The sequence below is a fragment of the Hemitrygon akajei genome, chromosome 6 (assembly GCF_048418815.1).
Source record: "Hemitrygon akajei chromosome 6, sHemAka1.3, whole genome shotgun sequence".
Classification (NCBI taxonomy): domain Eukaryota; kingdom Metazoa; phylum Chordata; class Chondrichthyes; order Myliobatiformes; family Dasyatidae; genus Hemitrygon; species Hemitrygon akajei.
The window spans coordinates 69351766-69375157 of record NC_133129.1 but is presented as its reverse complement, the minus strand read 5'-3'; the positions used below and the strand labels follow the sequence as shown (position 1 = coordinate 69375157).

At 40.1% G+C, this 23392-nt stretch overlaps 1 protein-coding gene across 1 annotated transcript in view; it reads left to right on the top strand.

Moving 5' to 3' along the window:
* The first annotated feature begins 11182 nt into the window (after positions 1 to 11182).
* shoc1 (shortage in chiasmata 1) overlaps positions 11183 to 23392 on the top strand; it is a 142782-nt gene continuing 130572 nt past the window's right edge. The window contains exons 1-3 of the mRNA XM_073048597.1: positions 11183 to 11594; positions 12654 to 12733; positions 19884 to 20013. Of these exons, the coding sequence (XP_072904698.1) occupies positions 12686 to 12733; positions 19884 to 20013 (178 nt within the window). The 5' untranslated portion in view covers positions 11183 to 11594; positions 12654 to 12685. The remainder of the gene's footprint in view (positions 11595 to 12653; positions 12734 to 19883; positions 20014 to 23392) is intronic.

Genomic DNA, 23392 nt, shown 5'->3' with positions numbered 1-23392 from the left:
ATCCAATTGCAGAGGGAGGTACAGAGGCCCAGGTTCTGCAATTTCTCAATCAGGATTGTGAGAATGATGACATTAAATGTTGAGCTATAGTTGATGAACAGCATCCTGACGTAGGTGATTGTGTTGTCTAGGTGGTCTAAAGCTGTGTGGAGAGCCATTGAGATTGCATCTGCTGTTGACCTACTGTGATGATAGGCAAATTGCAATGGGTTCAGGTCCTTGCTGAGACAGGAATTCCCAGTTTCCATTACCCCACCATTGCTAATAACAGAGAGATTGAGAGGGAATTCCACAGCTTCAGTTGCTGGGGTCCTAACCTATGGAATTCCTATCAATACCTCTTTTCCTCTCTCATGTTCTTCTGCTTTATGGAATTTCTTAAAAGCTGCACATTTGATCAAACTTCAGACATCACTTATCATCCTGATAATCACTTTGGAGCATTGTTATACACTATCAATATGATGCATGTACGAATTCAGAGGAATTTGCAGCTTTAGAAATTTCGCATTCTCTGTGCTCTACTAACTGGCTGTGGAGTTAGTCATAGCTTAGAACTGCAGTTATGAAATAATCATCATACTCCTCGGAATGTGTGCTGCCTCATTTCACAATATTCCAGAAATCCAGGACAAAGCACAAAATCCTGCAGACAGTATAGATTGGAAACATCTAATGAAAGTTGCATTATTATTCCTTTTACCACCAAGACAATTTCAGTAAATGCAATGAAGTTGAAGCACACAAACTAAGAGTGGCTGGCGAATAGGAAAATAAAGCTAGAGTTGAGCTTGCTCTGTAACCAGGTAACACACAGCTTCAGATGCATGTGCTTACATCATTCTGTGCAGGATATTTTCCTGCCAGTTTAGCTCAATCCAATGTGATGTCCTGTTGGATTTTACTGCCAATTGCTATCCTGAGAAAAGGAATATATTTTGATTTGTGTGTTTGTAGAATAACTGTATTACATTTTCAACAAGAGACAACCAACATTAAGGACCCCTACTCCCCAGGACATGTCCTGTTACCATTGCTACTGTCAGGGAGGAAGTACAGAAGCCTGAAGGCACACACTGCACAATTCAGGAACAGGTTCTTCCCCTCTGCCATCTGATTTTTGAATGACATTGAACCCATGGACTCTATCCTACTACTCTTTTTATTTCTATTTTTTGCACTACTTATTTAATTTAACTAATATATTTACTGTAATCCAGTTTTTTCTCTATTATGTATTGCATTGTACTGCTGTCACAACAAATTTCACGACATATACCGGAGATATTAAACCCGATTCTGATTATTAGCAAATGTTTTAATTTATGGATGACTACACTCCCTTTGCATCAGAAAAGATAAAGGTTTAATATATTAGTTCAGACACGATCCAATATGTTACTCAAAATTTGTTTCTCTTTAACCAAATAATAATAACAATGCCTTGAAGTCCTTACTTAATGCTTAAGCAAGCTTGAAGCTTATTCTGGTGCCCAGGAACTTTAGCGTTCTAAGCACATACAAATAGAGACACAAGAAACCACAGGTGCTGGAATCTGGAGCAACAGACAGTCTGCTGGAGGACTCAGCAGGTCAAGCAGCATCTGGAGGGAAAAGGGAATCGTCCATTTCGGTTGATAATTGATGCATTCTTTTAAACTTCCCCGTTGGGCAACTGCATCATCCCAGGAAATTTACCTTAGATGCACTTCCGTTGATCTGCCAGTGTTCATTACGTAATCTTGGGGATAAGGAGCTGAATGGATTCAGTGCTCAAGGTGGCACAGCTGTGCTTCTAGTATAAGCTCAGTGGCCACTTTATTAGGTACCTCCTGTAATTAACGTGGCCACTGAGTGTATGTTCTTCATCTTCCGCTGCTGCAGCCCATCCACTTTCAGGTTTGAAGTGTTGTGTATTCAGAGATGCTCTTTTGCACATCAATGTTGTAATGCATGACTATGTGATTTAATGTATTCTACATCTCCTCCCTCTTCTTCTGAATTTTAATGGTGGTTAGTATTTCAACTTAAAGTTGCATTATTGTCACCAGCTGTACTAGAGTGTGTTGCAGAGAATTAGGGGAAAAACCCTTGCTACTTCTTTTTTCCAGCTAAATTACCCCCCAAAACCCTATAGATTGTAAGTAGTGAAAGACAATACTGTACTATGAATTGAATTACAGTCACTCCCATAAGTTAAAGCTTTAAAATGAAAACTATCAACCCCCAAAGATTATAATGAAGCCTGCATTTGATTTCTTTCAATCTCATATGCTTCACATTGTAATAATATACATTCAACTATTTCTAGTTGACAAAACCTAAACAACCCAGATGATGTTTTCCAATAAGATAAAAGGAATAATTAAGCACAGTATACCCAATTCTAAGTCATGTCAAAATAAATCCTTCCCATCTTGTTTTACCCCCTTCTCCCATAAACTCAAAAGTTTTACATATTCTTTAAAGGTATCTCTCCTTACGCCATTTGTCGTCGTCGTTAGATCGTATCTGGAATTTCCAGTTGGCAGACGATTTCCCTCCATGCTGCTCTGACATATTGAGAAATCGTGTACTCAGCAGGTCACAGCAGTGGTTTGCCTTTATAACCATATAACAATTACAGCTCGGAAACAGGCCATCTCGGCCCTTCTAGCTCGTGCAGTACGCTTACTCTCACCTAGTCCCACTGACCCGCACTCAGCCCATAACCCTCCATTCCTTTCCTGTCCATATACCTATCCAATTTTACTTTAAATGACAATACCAAACCTGCCTCTACCACTTCTACTGGAAGCTCGTTCCACACAGCTACCACTCTCTGAGTAAAGAAATTCCTCCTTGTGTTACCCTTAACCTTTTGCCCTCTAACTCTCAACTCATGTTCTCTTGTTTGAATCTCCCCTACTCTCAATGGAAAAAGCCTATCCACGTCAACTCTATCTATCCCCCCTCATAATTTTAAATACCTCTATCAAGTCCCCCCTCAACCTTCTACGCTCCAATGAATAAAGACCTAACTTGTTCAATCTTTCCCTGTAACTTAGGTGTTGAAACCCAGATAACATTCTAGTAAATCCTCTCTGTACTCTCTCTATTTTGTTGACATTTTTCCTATAATTCGGTGACCAGAACTGTACGCAATACTCCAAATTCGGCCTTACCAATGCCTTGTACAATTTTAACATTACATCCCAACTCCTATACTCAATGCTCTGATTTATAAAGGCCAACATACCAAAAGCTTTCTTCACCACCCTATCCACATGAGATTCCACCTTCAGGGAACTATGCACCATTATTCCTAGATCACTCTGTTCTACTGTATTCCTCAATGCCCTACCATTTACAATGTATGTCTTATTTGGATTATTCCTACCAAAATGTAGCACCTCACACTTACCAGCATTAAACTCCATCTGCCATCGTTCAGCCCACTCTTCTAACTGGCCTAAATCTCTCTGCAAACTTTGAAAACCTACTTCATTAACACTGAGCATCATAGGAAGTCATTCCTACCTGTGGCCATCAAACTTTACAACTCCTCCCTTGGAGTGTCAGACACCCTGAGCCAATAGGCTGGTCCTGGACTTATTTCCACTTGGCATGATCAACTTATTATTATTTAATTATTTATGGTTTTATATTGCTATATTTCTTCACTATTCTTGGATGGTGCGGCTGTAACGAAACCCAATTTCCCTCGGGATCAATAAAGTATGTCTGTCTGTCTGTCATTATCCACAACGTCACCTACCTTAGTATCATCTGCATACTTACTAATCCAATTTACCACCCCATCATCCAGATTATTAATGTATACGACAAACAATACTGGACCCAGTACAGATCCCTGAGGCACACCACTAGTCACCGACCTCCAACCTGACAAACAGTTATCCACCACTACTCTCTGGCATCTCCCATCCAGCCACTGGCGAATCCATTTTACTACTTCAATTTTAATACCTAATGATTGAACCTTCCTAACTAACCTTCCATGCGGAACCTTGTCAGAGGCCTTACTGAAGTCCATATAGACAGCATCCACTGCTTTACCCTTGTCAACTTTCCTAGTAACCTCTTAAAAAAACTCAATAAGATTTGTCATACGACCTTCCACGCACAAATCCATGTTGACTGTTCCTAATCAGACCCTGTCTATCCAGATAATTATATATACCATCTCTAAGAATACTTTCCATTAATTTACCCACCACTGACGTCAAACTGACAGGCCTATAATTGCTAGGTTTACACTTAGAATCCTTTTTAAACAATGGAACCACATGAGCAATACGCCAATCCTTCGGCACCATCCCCGTTTCTAATGACATTTGAAATATTTCTGTCAGAGCCCCTGCTATTTCTACACTAACCTCCTTCAAGGTCCTAGGGAATATCCTGTCAGGATCTGGTGATTTATCCACCTTTATATTCCTTAAAAGCACCAGTACTTCCTCCTCTTTAATCGTCATAGTTTCCATAACTTCCCTACTCATTTCCCTTATCTTACACAATTCAATATCCTTCTCCTTAGTGAAAACCGAAGAAAAGAAATTGTTCAAAATCTCCCCCATCTCTTTTGGCTCCACACATAGCTGTCCACTCTGATTCTCTAAGGGACCAATTTTATCCCTCACTACCCTTTTGCTACTAATATAACTATAGAAACCCTTCGGATTTATTTTCACCTTACTTGCCAAAGCAACCTTGTATCTTCTTTTAGTTTTTCTAATTTCTTTCTTAAGATTCTTCTTACATTCTTTATATTCCTCGAGCACCTCATTTACTCCAAGCTGCCTACATTTATTGTAGATATCTCTCTTTTTCCGAACCAAGTTTCCAATATCCCTTGAAAACCATGGACCTCTCAAACTTTTAACCTTTCCTTTCAACCTAACAGGAACATAAAGATTCTGTACCCTCAAAATTTCACCTTTAAATGACCCTCCATTTCTCCATTGCATCCTTCCCATAAAACAAGTTGTCCCAATCCACTTCTTTTAAATCCTTTTGCATCTCCTCAAAGTTAGCCTTTCTCCAATCAAAAATCTCAACCCTGGGTCCAGTCCTATCCTTCTCCATAATTATATTGAAACTAATGGCATTGTGATCACTGGACCCGAAGTGCTCCCCATCACATACCTCCGTCACCTGACCTATTTCATTCCCTAACAGAAGATCCAACGTTGCACCTTCTCTAGTTGGTTCCTCTATGTAGTGCTGCAAAAAACTATCCTGCACACATTTTACAAACTCCAAACCATCCATCCCTTTTACAATATGGGCTTCCCAGTCTATGTGTTGAAAATTAAAATCTCCCACAATCACAACTCTGTGCTTACTACAAATATCTGCTATCTCCTTGCAAATTTGCTCCTCCAATTCTCGCTCCCCATTATGTGGTCTATAATACACCTCTATAAGTGTTACTACACTTTTCCCATTCCTCAATTCCACCCAAATAGCTTCCCTAGACAAGCCCTCTAATCTATCCTGCCAGAGCACTGCTGTAATATTTTCTCTGACAAGTAATGCAACACCTCCCCCTCTTGTCCCTCCGATTCTATCACACCTGAAGCAATGAAATCCAGGAATATTTAGTTGCCTATCCTACCCCTCCTGCAACCATATCTCACTAATAGCTACAACATCATATTTCCATGTATCAATCCATGCTCTAAGCTCATCCACCTTTCTTACAATGCTCCTAGCATTAAAATAAATGCATTTAAGAAATTCTCCACCTCTTCCTCTCTGTTTATCTCTAACAGCACAAAGAACTTTACTGTCTTCTTTTTCTTCCTTCTCCCATACATCTCTTCCTACACTCTGGTTCCCCTCCCCCCTCATAACTAGTTTAAATCCACTGGAGCCTCTCCAGCAAACCTACCTGCAAGAATATTTGTCCCCCTCCAGTTCAGATGTAAACCGTCCCGCCGGAACAGGTCCCACCTTCCCTGGAAAACTGCCCAATTATCTATAAATTTGAAGCTCTCCCTCCTGCACCATGTCTTCAGTCACGTGTTGATCTGCACTATCTTACTATTACTAAACCCACCTGCACGTGGCACTGGTAGCAATCCCGAGATTGCTATCCTGGAGGTCCTGTCTTTTAACTTGGCACCTAGCTCCCTAAACTCACCTTTCAGGACCTCCTCACTCTTCCTACCCACGTCATTGGTCCCTACATGGACCACAACATCCGGCTGCTCACCCTCCCTCTTGAGAATACTGAGAACTCGATCCGAGATATCGCAGACCCTGGCACCAGGGAGGCAACAGACCATCCGGGATTCTCAATATCTTCCACAGAACCTCCTATCTGTCCCCCTAACTATTGAATCCCCTATCACTACTGCTCTCCTCTTTTCCCTCCTTCCCTTCTGAGCTGAGGGTCCAGTCTCGGTGCCAGAGACGCAACCACTGCAACTTGTCCCTGGTAGGTCGTCCCCACCAACAGTATCCAAAACGGTATATTTATTGTTGATGGGAACAGCCACAGGGGTGCTCTGCTCTTCCTGTCTATTCCCCTTCCCTCTCCTGACAGTCACCCCACTACCTGTCTCCTGACTCCTAGGGGCGACTATCTCCCTGAAACTCCTGTCTATTTCTGCCTCTGCCTCCCAAATGATCCGAAGTTCATCCAGCTCCAGCTCCCTAACACGGTTTGTCAGAAGCTGCAGCTGGATGCACCTTTTGCAGGTGTAGTCATCAGGGACAATTGTGCTCACCCTGACTTCCCACATACTGTAAACAGAGCACTCAACTGCCCTAACTGCTACCTCCATTACCTACTCCTGAACTAATTAGATTAATGAAAGGAGCTTACCTGGCCTTACCTCACCTAGAGTGAAGTTCGTACTCAGTCTCTGCTCACTTTTTAAATTCCCCCGCTGATCTCAGAGGCCGACTTTCACGCGCCTGCGCAGTCTAGCCTCTTTGCCGCGATGAGTTAAAAAAAACAGCTTCTCTCCGAGCTTCTTTTACCTCTTCCCTCTCCGCCTCTTGCTGCGATTTCAATGCATTCTGCCTTCTGCCAGGTGAGTTTAAAGAGATCACCACCTCTTGCAGTGGATGACCAGGACGTCTAAGTGCCTTGTCGTGCTCTTAGCACTCCACCAACGCCTGCTGGCCTGCCTTCTTGACCGTTGGACCATTAATCGGTATCCCTCGCTCAATATGCCAGGGCCAGACTTCCCATGCTGGCATAGGCAGATCCCCTACCTCACCGAGGGTCGAAGACCCTTCGGCTACCCTCACCTGGTTTGGCCCATCTGCTGAGACGGTTTACCGGGGTGTGACCGCTGTGCGTTACAGCTACTTGGAGCCACAGGTGAGAGCTGAGCACCAGGTAGGGACCAAGGGTGGACGAGCTGCCCTGTAAAAGGGCACGGCAGGCTCCCCCATCAGAGGTGCTACCCCTCCCTAGACATTATCCCACAAATTTTGCCATAATCCCCTAATTCTTAACCCTAACACCCCCAGCTTCTGATTTGCTAAGTGACATTCAACATCCACTTTTGTTGAACTTTTAATGGCTTTTTTAGCTAAACAATCAACCTACTCATTCCCCTTCACATCTCTGTGCAGGGACCTATAAGAAAAAGACAAGTAAACCAATACTTCGAATATGAAATAATGTTTGATGAGCTTCCAGCAGTAGGTCTGACCTACTGCTAGAACGACCTGTTTTAAGACTCATCAAAACCGAAAAGGAATCTGAACAAATTACAACTTTGCAAGGACAAATTTATCCACCCACTATAAACTCAAAATGATGGCAACCAATTCTGCTGTATATACTGATAAATGGTTTGTAAGACATTTCTTTATTGTTAGTTATAATTCATGCACAAAAATAACCACAGCAATATTCCCAGCAGAATCTTTTGATCCATCTGTAAAAAATGGTTATCAAAACAATTTTCCTTAATAGACTGATGAACCAACACTCAGACATAACAGAATCCTTAGACATTATTAAATCATGTAACCTAAAATCTAAAAAATCTGAGGGGCTTCCAAGAAAGCTACAGTCAGATATAATGCATAATCCAACAAATCCATATTCCTGACATGATAGGAGCCCAGCCACCCAAAAATAAAAACACCTTTCTTATGATGTTCCCAACAGTTCTCTCACACACCTTTAACAGACTGATCATTTCCTTGCCCCCTCAAGTTAATCCAGTATGTTAACATAAACTTCAACCTTCACAGTTATAAGGAAAATTGTCCCATTTCAACCAGTAAACCTGAAACGGGACAACCTTATTGCACCACAACTCAGTCTTAAAGCCTGTACTTGTATCACACCCAAACAGTTTAAAGTTCAAGATAAAGGTGATCTATAAGCTACACAGCCATAATCAAGAACAGATCTAATTAAACAAGCAGAACTGGTCAACAAAGATTTTCATGTAGCACCCAGAGAATACCCAAACACCTGAGAATATTTAATACTCCTTTACATTTATCAACATCTTCACTATGTCTGCATGCTTTATTGCTACAAGGCTAATGAGCAGGGTATACAGGTGTACATAATAAAGTGGCCACTAAATGTAATGCTGACTCACAGCTCCATCAACCCAGATTGAATTCAGACCTTGGTGCTTTCAGGGTAGCCCTCTCACATTGCAAAGCTCAAACACGAGGAAATCTGCAGATGCTGGAAATTCAAGTAAAACACACACAAAATGCTGGTGGAACACAGCAGGCCAGGCAGTACTGTATCTATAGGAAGAAGCACAGTCAACGTTTCAGGCCGAGACCCTTCGTCAGGACTAACTGAAAGAAAAGATAGTAAGAGATTTGAAAGTGGGAGGGGGAAATGCAAAATGATAGGAGACGACAGGAGGGGGAGGGATGAAGCTAAGAGCTGGAAAGGTGATTGGCAAAAGGGACACAGAGCTGGAGAAGGGAAAGGATCATGGGACGGGAGACCTCGGGAGAAAGGGGGAGGGGAGCACCAGAGGGAGATGGAGAACAGGCAAAGAGTGATTTTGAGAGGAGTAGGGAGAGAAAAAAAAGGGAGGGAATAAATAAATAAATGAATGAATGAATGAATGAATGAATGATGGGTTAAGAAGGGGAGGAGGGGCATTAACCAAAGTTAGAGAAATCAATGTTCATGCCATCAGGTTGGAGGCTACCCAGACGGAATATAAGGTATTGTTCCTCCAACCTGAGCGTGGCTTCATCTTGACAGTAGAGGAGGCCATGGATAGACATATCAGATTGAGAATGGGGCGTGGAATTAAAATGTGTAGCCACTTGTTGATGCTGCTTGCTCTGGTGGACAGAGCATAGGTGTTCAGCAAAATGGTCTCCCAGTCTGCGTCGGGTCTCACCAATATATAAAAGGCTGTACTGGGAGCACCAGACGCAGTATACCACACCAGCCGACTCACAGGTGAAGTGTCGCCTCACCTGGAAGGACTGTCTGGGGCCCTGAATAATGGTGAGGGAGGAAGTGTAAGGGCAGGTGTAGCTCTTGTTCCGCTTACAAGGATAAGTGCCAGGAGGGAGATCAGTGGGAAGGGATGGGGGGACAAATGGACAAGGGAGTCACGTAGGGAGTCCCCCTCCCCCTTTCAAATCTCTTACTATCTTTTCTTTCAGTTAGTCCTGAGGAAGGGTCTCGGCCTGAAACAGTGACTGTTCTTCCTATAGATGCTGCCTGGCCTGCTGCATTCCACCAGCATTTTGTGTGTGTTGCTCATATTCCAGTGCTGTTTGGTTTGTAGGTTATTGGCCATCATGATGCAGGATGAAAGAGGGTGGTAATGGACCAAGAAAGCCTGACTAAAAAGAAAACAAATCAAAAACTGCAGATACTGCAAATCTGAAAACCCACAAGAGGCATAAATAGCAGAAAACAATTTCTCGGAGATATTAAATATCGCAGATGCTGGGATCTAGAGCAACAATCTGCTGCAGGAACTGTGAGAGTCTAAAAGTATCTGTGGGATTCCGGTGTTTCGGGTGGAAACCTGCATCAGGACTGCCATTTTGCTCATAGAATTTCTATTTACAGTATCCATATAACTATTATTGAGCCGCCACATGGCCTCCTGTCTTGTCTTGTCCATACTGCATCAACCGCTGTCGCTGGGCTATAAACGTGCAGTCCCTCATGCATGCAGTTGTAATATAAATTGCAGCGTTTAAGAGCAGCAACTTGAAAGTTTTACTATCAGCAGCAGATTTAATGTGTGGCAGCAGGGAGTTCCAAACTGGAATGGTCCTGGGGTACAGTGAGCAGTGGTAGCAGTCCTTGTTGGTCTGGATGGCCTTGTAGTTCAGGGATTGGTTTTGTCGGGTTGCTGGTCTGTTATTCTGGCTACACAAAAGGTAACTAATGTTGGATGGAGTTAATGAATGAGTTTTCTTGTAAATGGTAGTAAGCCTGGCTATTGTGCGGCATCTTTGGAGGGTATCCCATTTGAGGTCGAGAAGCATATCTGTAATACTACTGATCTTTCTATAATCACTGGTTACAAACCTGGCAGCTCTTCGCTGGACTTTCTCAAGGTTATTGATGTGAATGGTTTGGTAGGGATCCCAAATGGCACTACAGTATTCAAGTCTTGGATAGACGAGTGTTTTATAAGCAATTTCTTTTGTGGTTTTTGAGCAATTCCAAAAGTTACGCCGTAGAAGGCCAAGGATTTTGTTGGAACTTGAAATGGTTTGGTTGATGTGTTTTCCCCAGCTAAGGTTATCTGACAGTTCAATGCCCAAGTAGGGGTGATGTTTTACTTCCTGGAGTGCAGCATTTCCCATGAAGTACTGATGATGGTAAAAAATTTTCTTGTGGGTCATTCTCATGATGTAGATGTTAAATTTCAGCTGCCAGGAGGACTCCCACTTGCACAGTGAGTTAATGGCTTGTTGAAGGGTATTGCAGTCATTTGGAGAATTTATGGGTCTGTACAGAATCAGGTCATCTGCAAACAGTCTAACTTCAGATGTAACACAAGTTGGAAGGTCATTTATATAGGTTAAAAAAATGTAGTGGACCCAAGGCAGTGCCCTGTGGTACTCCCGAAAACACTGGACAGCTGGATGAGGATCGCCCGTCGATTAATACCTTCCACTGCCGTTTAGTTAAAAAGCTTTTGATCCAACCCTGATAGAGCCTTGGATGCCAAGGAGTCAAGCTTAGCTAACAGGTGTTGATGTGGTACAGTATCAAAAGCTTTACTAAAATCCATTATGCAAAGGTCAATTTGCCACCTTTACTCCAGAACAGCAGCGTATCTGACAAACGAGGCTACTAACCGTCTTCCGTGCTGCAAAGCAATGTTTTATATATATAAAACCGTGAGATGCCATAACTCAACGACCAGCTGCGAGAAATGAACCAACCGCCGATTTGACTGGAAAGCAGTCGCGTTGCCTTGGAGATGGCGGTGGGCCCAGGAGGGTCTCGCGGCGCGCCTCTGCGCCGTCCCTCACTCACTCCTCCAGCGCCTGGGCCTGCGCCGACGGTTAGGCCGGCGGGGAATCGCCATTGGGTTTAAATTCCCGTTTCTAATACTCGCATCCACGAAAAAAACTGAGCTATAGTGTAAAACGGTATAGTGAGTAAACATTTTCTCCCGTCCTAATTAAATGTTTGATTGCTTCCAGAATTTTTCATTCAAAGTATTAGGTTTCATTGTTATTTTTAACCCGTCTCCAAATATTCCACCATATTTTGCGCATATGATGCGTTTTTTCCCCTGATGTATGTATCCTTGTACTTCTGCTACTTATGGGAGTTTATGCAGAAATTAGGTGTTATGTTTCTATGCAAAAACAGTGTACTTCAAAAGCACTTCGGTTGTAAGGTTTGAAATATTCGAAAAAGGATGTGGAAAATTTTTAAAGAAATGCAAGATTTCGTTAATTGTGCATGCCGTTCTGTAATGTTCAGCCCACATCCTTTTGCTAACTTTATAACTATTTTGTCAGCTTCTCTCTGCTACTCTTTGTCATGCCAGTTCCCTTTTCTTTTAACATCTAGCTGATTTGTAGCCATTGCCAAAATTAATCCCAAATTCCACCTATTATTACTTAATTTACTAATTTTGTGCATTTCAGGAATTTCCATAGTCCACTTGAGAGGCTTTCTGGATAGGATCTTTCTGACTCTTGGTTTTGGTTTGCTATGATATTGTACAGAATAGATAATATTCAAGTCTATTCTCAATTATTTGCTGTTTTGCTTTCATCAAACATTTGAGCTCCATGTTAGGTAAAAATGGAATATTGATTTTAACATATTTCTGTTTTCTGTAGTGTTCAACATAGAATTAACAACTGTGATATAATGAATATATTAATAAAGAATTCTAACATGCACACAATTAAATATATTAAACTTGCCAGATAAAATGGCAAGCAACACACACTTAATGTTGGAGGAACTCAGCAGGCCAGGCAGCTTCTATGGAAGAGAATACAGTCTATGAAGTGGCCTGAAATGTTGACTGTACTCTTTTCTAGTGATGCTGCCTGGCCTGCTGAGTTCTTCCAGCATTTTGTGTGTGTTGCTTGGATTTCCAGCATCTACAGATTTTCTCTTGTCTGAGATAAAATGGCAATTTCATTTCACTTTTAACACCTTTAAATGTTAATCCTTTCTGTCTGTAATGCAGGAATACAAGAGAAGTGAACTGATAGAAGTTTCATGATGTTTACAGCGGTTAATTACCATGCCATAGACTATGTTCACCAGGTAAAGGGAAGGCACATTTGTGATTTATGCTTAAGAAGCTGGGGTGTTTTGAAGTGTTGGCATACTCAAATCTGCATTCTAGAGAAACTAAATTGTGTACCTTCAAATGTTTGCTCACTGAACTGATTGAAGTTTCATAACTTAATAACAGTGATGAAAATCAATGCAGGTAGGTTCCCTATCAGTCAAAGTCATTTTCTTCCATATGAACCAACAGGAGCATCTTCAACATTAGAAGGAGTCAAATGTTTTAGTTACTTCACAACAGAGTTTTATTTGATTTTCTGTGCAAAATTTATTACTCAATTATTACATCCCCCCAAAAAAAGCAGATGTGTTTGTCCCCCTTATGTTGCTGATTACGGACAAAGATTTTGTTTCCTGAATAATTTTGGGGGTATCTTATCGATTCTTGTGAAAATCACCATGAAATTTCTTATCATGCACCATTTTTTGTGGAATCACCTGTATTTATTATTTCAGTTCATAATTCAAGTCAATTAATGTTGCCCACAATGCAAGCTGAAAAGTTTTGTATGTTGTCTGGGCTTGCGTTGGGTTGCCAGCAAGATCCACAGCAATGGTGTCTTTTTATTGATTCTTCAGTGTTGAGCCTGAAAGCTGTGCTACTACACAATGGCGATGTCCACCCTTCAGTACCAATCTTCTGTGTAGTACACATGAAAGGAAACTACTGACATTTGGAAGTCTTGTCGAAGCACTTAGTACAGCAACTACAACTGGAACATCTGGTGATCTAAAGTTGTAGTGCTGCTGCTAGGAATGGAGCTCAGATACACCCAGCAGTGTTGTTCCATTTGTGAATAGGATAGCCATGCTAAAGAACCTCATTTCATTAAAAAGGATTGGCCACTCCATCAACAGTTGGTTCCAGAGCAGAAAAGTGTGGCAGATAAGCCACGTGTAGACTCAAAAAAGATATGTGTCCCTCCTCTTCATATAAAACCAGGGCTTATGAGAAAAGCATTGTGAAAGTGAAGAACAAGGAAGGTGAAGGATTTTGGTATTTGAGACAGATGTTTTCCAGAATAACTGATGACAAGATTAAGGAAGGTATTTTATTGGTCCACAAAGCAAGCAGGTCATCAATGGCAGGCAATTTGGTACCAGAGAAACCTGCATAGAATACATTCAATTTGGTTGTTAAAAAGTTTCTTGGCAACTACAGAGCATCAAAGTATGTGCAGCTGGTTGACAGCAAGCTTCATGCGTACAAAACCATGAAGTGCAGCATGTCACCAAAGATTCATATTCTGCATTCCCATTTAAACTACTTCTCTGCAAATCTTGCCAATGTCAGTGAAAGGTTTCACTAGGATATTGCGGTCATGGAGAAATGGTATCAGAGAAACTGGAATCCATCAATTCTGTCTGATTATTGTTGGATACTTGTGAGAAGCCTCAGACACGGAATACAAATGAAAATCATCAACAAAACATTTTTAGCTTGGTTGAACTATTGCATGGTGTCAGTGCTGTTATGCAATTAAGCGCATTATATTCAATAAAAGTTAATTTTTTGTTTCTCCAAATTTCTATGTGATACAAGTAGTCTAAAATTATATTTGTGTTCAGCTTCAATCATTCTATCATAGTCACAGAACATTTCTGAGGAATCAACACTTTGTCCAGTGTGGAAACAGGCTGAAAATCTGTTGTCCAGTGTGGAAACAGGCTGAATGTAGATTGGCAATTGCATATGTGGATGCAATAGCCAATCTCATGGGTTTACACTTAAGAAATAATTTCCTGAGATGGAAAGCTCTTTGAGATATCCTGAAGTCTTAAGAAATTGCTGTAGAGATGCAAGTTTTTATTTATTGGTGAATCTCTTTTGCATATACCACCAGCAACTGATAAACATCGGAGGGGAGAAAAAATCCTGTCTTGAGCATTGAAAAAAAGTACTGCATTTTCGTTCAATGCTCCATTTGACCACCATAAAAATAATTATAAACCTCTGATCCCCTTTCCTCTTAATGGCTGGCTAGATTGCTCAATGTGAAGTATTAATGGGTATTTATTTCAAGAGGCTATCAAAAAATTGTACAGATCCAAATGACTGCAGAAACAACAGTAAATGCCGTACTGTATTTTTAAATTGTTAATTCTCTACTTTCACTGAGTAGAGAAAATGAAATTTGGCCAGCCAGAAATCGGGTCTAATGTAAAATTTGCTTTCAAAAAAACATTGCCACATTATTTTGCGATTTTTTTTTTTTCCTGTGCTTCCTGGAGTACCGCTTGAAACAGTATGTTGAAGACCTAACTAGAAAGTAAGTATATTGGACCTAGATTTGGGAAAATGAGCCAAAACTGATAGTGGGTGAACACTTTACGAATATTGACCACAACTTTGTGTTTTAAGGTATTTATGAGTAAGATATAGTTGGATATTGTGGAAAGGCAAATTACGACAGGAGCTAAGGAGCATTGATTAGGAATAGCTGCTGTCAGAAAGTCCACATCTGATGTGGGAATTGTTTAAAGTCTAGCTGATCAGAGTTTAGGATTGGCATGTTCCAGTCAGGAGTAAGGACAGGAATGGTAAGGTAACTTTGGATGACCTGAGAAATGCTAAATTTAGTCAGGAAGATAAAGGATGCATATGTAATGTTTAGTAAGCTAAAATCAGGCTGAGCCCTTGCGGAATATAAAAATAACCGGAAAATGTTCAAGCAGACAATTAGGAAGGCCAGAAGGGAGCATGCAATAGTATTGACAAGCAGGATCAAGGAGATTGAAAAGGCAATTTACACTTGTATTAGAAAAAAAAGATAACTAAGGGGAGGTCCACTTAAGGATAGAAGGAATTTGAGCTTAATGTCAGAGCAGGTTGCTGAGATACTAAATGGGTATTTTGTGTTAGTATTTATCAAGGAGAAGGATTTGCAGTGTTGTGAAATCAAAATGGGACATGTCAATGAGCTGGAATATTTTGAGATTAAGGAGGAACTACAAAAGAGATCACTGAAAACTATACAACATAGGGAAGTTATGTCTTATTTAGACTTGGCTATAACCTCACACCTCCTCTCTCCCCCCCCCGCCTCCGAAACATCATACACTCACTCCTCCAGCCTCTCACTTCCATCCCCCAACCCTACCCCAAACCCTAATTCAAAAGCCCACACACCCCAACTAACCCGGACAACACCCTGACTAATCCTGGCCACAACCCCACAAACAAGCTTACTTAACGCCATGTCCCATCCTCACTCCTCTTTCTCCTGATAGGTTAGGCCTGCATCTCTATCTCCCAACTCTACCCCTAAACCTAACATCTACACCCCTCCTACACATTCCCATAAACCTAAGCTCTGTCCCCACCAGGGGACTAAGTTCAGCCCATAGCACCATCAGTTCTTTTCCTGTCCCCCACCCCCCTCCACTGCTGGGTTCCATACAACCCCTCCCTTCGCTGTGAAACCTCCACTTCTATTGCCCAACCCTATCCCCATTCCTGGCCCTTCATTCCACACCCCCACCAGTTGGTGTACAACCTCCAAATCACAGAACCCATTCCCTACATTAAAACCCTTCCAACATTAAACATGAGTGATAACCCCATCACCTTAACATATTGGTAACCTTAAACTTCAAAATGGATTTAATGAGGGGAAAGATCCCAAAGAAGGCAAGTGGGGGACCTGGATAATGAAGACGTGGACCAAAAACAACATGGCAGGGTGAAGTGATATGGCATCTCCAGTATGAGATTTACAAACTCTAGGGGATATTTTTCCCACTGCCTGCATAATCACACCCTATCCTTAACAACCACACTTCTCCCACACAATCCCACTAACCCTGGTCCATACACTCCAACAAACTTGAGCTTTCTGCCCGCTATGTTTTCTCTCCCCCTCCCTCTCCACCGGGACCCCCCCTCCCCCTGACAGGACCCCACAGAGAGTTATAAACTTAGTTAGCTCCATCATGGCCACTAGCCTCTGTAGTATCCAGGACATCTTCAAGGAGCAATGCTTCAAAAAAGCGGCATCCATCATTAAGAACCCCCTTCACCCACGCATGCTTTGTTCTCATTGCTACCATCAGGAAGGAGGTGCTGACGTCTGAAGGCACACATATAGAGACTATAATTCATGTTTTTTTCTATTGTTATGTATTGCATTGTACTGTTGCCACAAATAACAAATCTCACAACATATGCTGATGATATTAAACCTGATTCTGAAGTGCTGGGTCTTGTGAAAAGAATTAAGGTGGATATGTCCCCAGGGCTTGATGCAATGTATCTCAGAAGATGAAAAGAAGCAAGTAAGGAGATTGCTAGGTATTTAATGAAGATCTTTGTGTCCTTGCTAGCAACAGGTGAGATCTGGAGAGTGACAAATGTTGTGCCTTTGTTCAAGAAAGGAAATAGGGATAATTCAAGTAATTACAGCTAGTGAATCTCACATCAGTGGAAGGGAAGCTATTGAAGAGGACACAAAGATAGAATGTATGGGTATTTTGGAAAAGCAGGCATGCCTTACAAACTTGAGTGTTTTGAAGAGATGACAAAGGTGCTTGATGAGGGTAAGGCAGTGGATGTATTCTACTTAGGCTCTACTAAGCATTTGGTTAGGCCCCTCATGTCTGATTGATTCAGAAGGTAAAGATGCGTAGGATCCAGAGTAAGTTGCTAGTTGGATTTGGAACTGGCTTGCTCATGGAACAGGTGGGGGTAGAAGACTGTTATTCTGGCTGGAAGGTCTGTGATCAGTGGTGTTCCTCAAAAATCTGTGCTATCTTTGTTGTATATGACTTGGATTAAAATATAGATGGTTGGATTAACAAGATTGGTGGAGATGTGGACAATATAATGGACTATAAAAGAATGCAGGAGGATATAGATAGAGCAGCCATGGTAGTGTAGCAGTTAGTGCAGTGCTTTACAACAGTAGCCTTTACTGATCAGGGTTTAATTTCCACTGATTTTTGTAAGGAGTTTGTATGTTTTCTCCATGACAGCATGGATTTCCTCTGGGTGCTCCGGTTTCCTCCCACATTCCAAAGACTTATGGTTAAGGTTAGTGAGTAGTGGGCATGTTATGATGGTGCCGGAAGCATAGTAACACTTGTGGGCTGTCCACAGCATAATTCTCAGATGTTGGTCATTGATGGCAAACAAATTTCACTATATGTTCCAATGTGACATATTAAGCTAATCTGTGTTTTAAAAAGTTATAGATAAGGCAAAGAAGTGGCAGATGGAGTTTAATCTGGGCAGATGTGAGGTATTGCACTTTGGGATGTCAAGTGAAAGTCAAAGGTGGGCCCATTATTAGCATTGGGTTACAGAAGGATCTTGGAGTGCAGATCCATACTTCGCTGAAAGTGGCCATGTAAGTGGATAAGGTGGTAAGGATGGCATCTGGCATGGTTGTCTACATTGGTAGGGGAGTTGGTATAACAGGAATAAAATCATGCTGCAGTTTATAAAACATTAGTCATACCATACTTAGAATATTGTGTGCAAATCTGGTTGCCCCATTATAGGAAAGTTCTAGAGAATGGAACGTGTGCAGAAGAGGATTGCCGAGATTCTGCCTGGATTAGAGGATCTGAGCTGTAAGGAAAGGTTGGACAGAATTGTGTTGCTCTCCTAGAGTGTCAGAGGCTGAGAGGAAACCTGATAGAGGTTTTTAAATTATGAGATACATAAATAAGTTAGTACATTTTTTTTCTCCAGAGCAGACATGTCAACCACCAGAATTTTTATTTAATGTTAGAGCAGGGAACTTTGGAGGTGACTTGGAGCAATTTAAATTTTATGCAAAGAATGGTGGCTGTTTGGAATAGGTTAACAGGTGTGGTAGTGGAACCTGCAGTTTGGTGAAGTTCAAGAGGCTTTTAGATAGAGGCATGAATTTGAAGGGAATGGAGGGATAGGGATGATACAGAGTTGGAGGACATTTAATGTAAATAGGCATCAAGAACAGCACAGCAACATGGGTCAAATGGCTCTTCCAGTGCTGTTCTGCTTTATGTTCATTCTTGCACAGCAACCTCAATGATTTCACAGCAAGAACCTAAATTTATTTTGAAGTGGAACATCAATCAGCAGAAAAAGAGAAGCAGAAATAATTTTCTCATTTGCGTAACTTGAATCATTTTCTGTGTAGGACAAAGGAAGTTTAATCTCCAGAACAAGAAGTATTTAAGACCAAGCGCTACTTTTTCCTCTCTTTGACACTCTTCTGGATGTGTTGATGGATTTGTATTGTGTATGCAACACTCTGTAGGGTGCTTTCTTTAAAGAAAAAATGCAGATGCTGAAAATCTGAAATTAAAATAGAAAAAAAACGGTCAGCATATCAGGCAACATCTGTGGAAAGAGAAACAAAGTGAACATTTTAGATTAAAGTCCCTTTGGAGCTGATAAAGCAAGGAAAGTTAGCAAGCAAGCAAGTTAGTTTTATGTTGTCAAGAAGGTAAGGAGGACATTGACCTTAATTATGATAACGTGAGGTGACGGTTCCCATTGGAATAAGTTGTAGAGGTTCTCCGATCAAATTGGTTAATATGGAAAGTTAGGTCATAAGGTAAAACATTCAAGGTACTTCACAATAATATTAATGTGAAAGAAATTGAATTTGAGTGGTGGCTTAAGAAGGTACAAGGACCATGTGCACAAAAGTTACATCAATTAGTTAGTTTTAATGTGGCAAGTGAGATTGAGAATTAAGATTGCTTAGAAAAAGAATTCCTTATCTCTGGGTTCTGGAACTCTTGAGGGCTCTTATACCAGTATTGTAGAAATTAAGATAGAAGTTGATCAAGAAACCAGAATCAGAGAAGTTGCAACTACCTCAGAGTTAAAGTTGGAGTAGATTACTTGAATAAAATGAGTGAGACCAGGGTGGAATTTGACAATAGGGATGAATATTTTAAAATGGAACCGATTTTAATCACAAATTGGAGAAATGGGTACTTAACAGCAACCACATTTTAAAAAGCAATGATTGTTAAATGCTTCAGGATGTTCTGCAGTGTGATAGGAGGCCATTTTGTTTTGGATCTTTGCATGACTGCCTCTTTCACATTTCTGTTTTGTATTGTTTGCATACTCTTTGAAAAATCAATTGCATTTCATGTTAATAATAATCTGTTACCTGTACAGATTTTGACCAAACGGAAGCTGACAGTAAATTGGTTACTACTTCCATCACCTCATAATACAGATTATTCTGACAAGTACTATTACAAAGATGGACTCAGCAATGATGTTTACAGGAGACCATGGATTCGAGGTAACTACCATATCTACTCTTAATCTTTCTCCTTTATTGATTCACTAGTTGGAAAAGAACTGAGAAATACGTTGAAGAATAAAACAAAATTCCTTCCAATGTGCTGACTGATTTTGTTCTTCCATTCAGGGCACTGCATTGATGTATATTTTCACCAGGCTTTCTTTCTGGCTGAAGTCTAGACTGCCCCTCATCTACATTCAATTCTAGTCTCAATTTGTTTGCAAGAAATGGCATTCTTTCTTCATTCTTACTGCTCTGATTTGTATTTAGTGGGTAAGATGTGTATTTGATGGATTCAGATGGCTCCTGACTGTTTGATACTACCCTGTTGCTGTACAGGCATTCATCTGGTTTATGAATTGCTTACATTACTTTAGTTCTGGTCATCTCACTACAGGAAGGATGTTGATCCTACAGAGAGAGTGCAGAGGAGATTTACAAGGATGTTGCCTGGATTGGAGGACATACCTTATGAGAATAGGTTGAGTGAGCTCGGCCTTTTCTCCTTGGAGTGACGGAGGATGAGAGGTGACCTGATGGAGGTGTATAAGATGATGAGAGGCATTGATCGTGTGGATAGCTAGAGGCTTCTTCCCAGGGCTTAAATGGCTAACACAAGGGGGCATAATTTTAAGGTGCTTGGAAATAGGTACTGAGGGGATTACGGGGTTAACTTTTTCACACAAAGTGTGGTGGGTGTGTGGAATGTACTGCTGGCGGCAGTGGTGGAAGCGGATACAATAAGGTCTTTTAAGAACCTCAGATAGATCCATGGAGTTTAGAAAAATAGAGGGCTATGTGCTAGGGAAATTCTAGGCAGTCTCTAGAGTAGGTTACACGATCAGCACAACATTGTGGGCCGAAGGGCCTTTAATGTGCTGTAAATTTCTATGTTCTATGTATTATTTTACTGTTCATTTCATTTTTCAATCTTTTTATTGATTTTCTAGTAAAAAAATATACAAATCAGAGGAGAAGTTTGGCAAACAGATAATACAAAAGATGTATAAACAGCAGTAAAAAAAGTATATATTGTCAAAATCAGATAAGTAAAATGTTACGCTGTTATATATACAATATAATCAAGAAACCACAATTCCTCTTAGCAAATCGTAAAAAAAAAAGATTGGAAATTTTATTTAATAAAGGGAAAAAAACCCCACTAACCTAAACTGGAACAAAAAAAAGATTGGGCAGTCCATTTAAGGATAAAATTAGAAGAAAAAGAAAGAGGAAAACACCATTCCAGTCACCTCCGAACCTTCATGGATAAGGATTTTCCCTAAAGAGAATTAAGAAAAATAAATGAAGAAAAAATAAATTAAATCATATGAAAATGTTGAATAAAGGGTCGCCAGACTTGCTCAAAATTAAAAGATGTATCAAACGTTTGGCTTCTAATTTTCTCCAAACTTAGACATGACATAATGGAGGAGAGCCAATAAAAAATAGTAGGTGGATTAAAGTCTTTCCAGTATAACAAGATATCTCTCTTAGCCAGTAAAGTTGAAAAGGCAGACACCCTGTTGGGTAGAAGCAGACACTCTGCCTGCTTCCTCTGGAATGATCCCAAAAATTGCCGTAAGTGAATTGGGTTGAACATCCACATCTATAACTTTAGATCATATTCTAAACACATCCCTCCAAAAATTATTTAAGCTTACACAGGACCAAAACATATGAGTTAGGGTAGCCACCTCTGCGTTACATCTGTCACAAATAGGGCTTATATTAGGAAAAATATGCGCCAATTTATCTTTGGACATATGGGCCCTGTGTACTATCTTAAACTGAATTAAGGAATGGCGTGCACAGATAGATGAATTATTGACTAGATAATGAATTTTACTCCATTGATCATCTGAAAGTGAATGTTGAAGTTCTATTTCCCAAGTGCGTTGAACCCTATCATTAGGCGACATGCGAGCATTCATTAACTGTTTATAAATGATAGCTATTAATTGTTTTTGAAATGGTTTAAGCTGAAAAATAGCATAAGCCAAATTTGAAGAGTAGGCCAAAGAATAATTCGGTAAAAAAATCACGTAAAAAATTCCTAACCTGTAAGTATCTTAAAAAATGTGTATTAGAGATATCATATTTATCCATTAACTGCGAAAAAGACATTAAACAATCCTGTAAGAACAAATCTAAAAAAGTTTTATTCCCTTAATTTTCCATGTTAAAAAAGCCTTATCCAGAGTTGATGGTTTAAAAAAAAATCAGAGTAAATATTTCTAGAGAGTAGAAAATTATTTAATTCAAAAAATCTATGAAACTGAAACCAGATTTTTAAAGTACGTTTAACAATAGGGTTGAGAGTTTGTCTGCCTATTCTGGAGAATGAAAACGGAAGAGGAGTTCCTAATATAGAAGCTCAAGAAAACCCCGTTATCGAATTTTCCTCCAAAGGTAACCATGAAAGGCGATCCTGGTTATCTATATCATAAATCCAAAAAGTAATATAACGAATATTAATTGCCCAATAATATTAATTGCCCAAAAGTTTGGTAAGACCAATCCTCCATCTTTTTTTGATTTTTGCAATAAAAGTTTATTCACTCTAGAGCTTTTATTATTTCAAACGTAAGACAAAATCATAGAATCTATTTTATCAAAAAATGTTTTTGGAACAAAAAAGGGAACTGATTGAAGTATGTATAAAAATTTTGGTAAAATAACCATTTTTATAGCATTTATTCGACCTATCAATGACATCGACATAGGCGACCATTTAGAAAGCGCTTGTTGAGTATATTCAATTAGAGGGGAGAAATTATACCCATATAGGTCTTTAAAATTTTTAGTAATTTTGATACCAAGGTAAGTGAAATGGTTTTTAACAATATTAAAAGGTATTTGATCATAATAATCAAAATAATTATTAATAGGAAATAATTCACTTTTATGTAAGTTAAGTTTATATCCAGAGAAAATACTAAATTCCGTAAATATAGATAACATGAAAGGAATAGATTTCCTAGGATTTGAAATGTAAACTAATAAATCATCTGCATATAACGAAACCTTATGTAATTTATCCCCTCTCTTAATACCCTGCACAGAATTAGAATCCCTAAGAGCAATAGCAAGTGGTTCTAAAACCAAATTAAATAATAAAGGACTAAGGGGACAACTCTGATGGGTTCCTCTATATAATCTAAAATAAGGAGACTTTTGATCATTAGTTATAACCGCAGCCACCAGGGCATGGTAAATCAATTTAATTCAGGAAATAAATCCTGGGCCAAAATTAAACCTCTTCAAAACCTGAAATAAATAAGGCCACTCCACCCTGTCAAAGGCTTTCTCTGCATCCAGAGATACAATACATTCAGATTCTTTGACTGAGGGGGAATAAATGATATTTAACAAT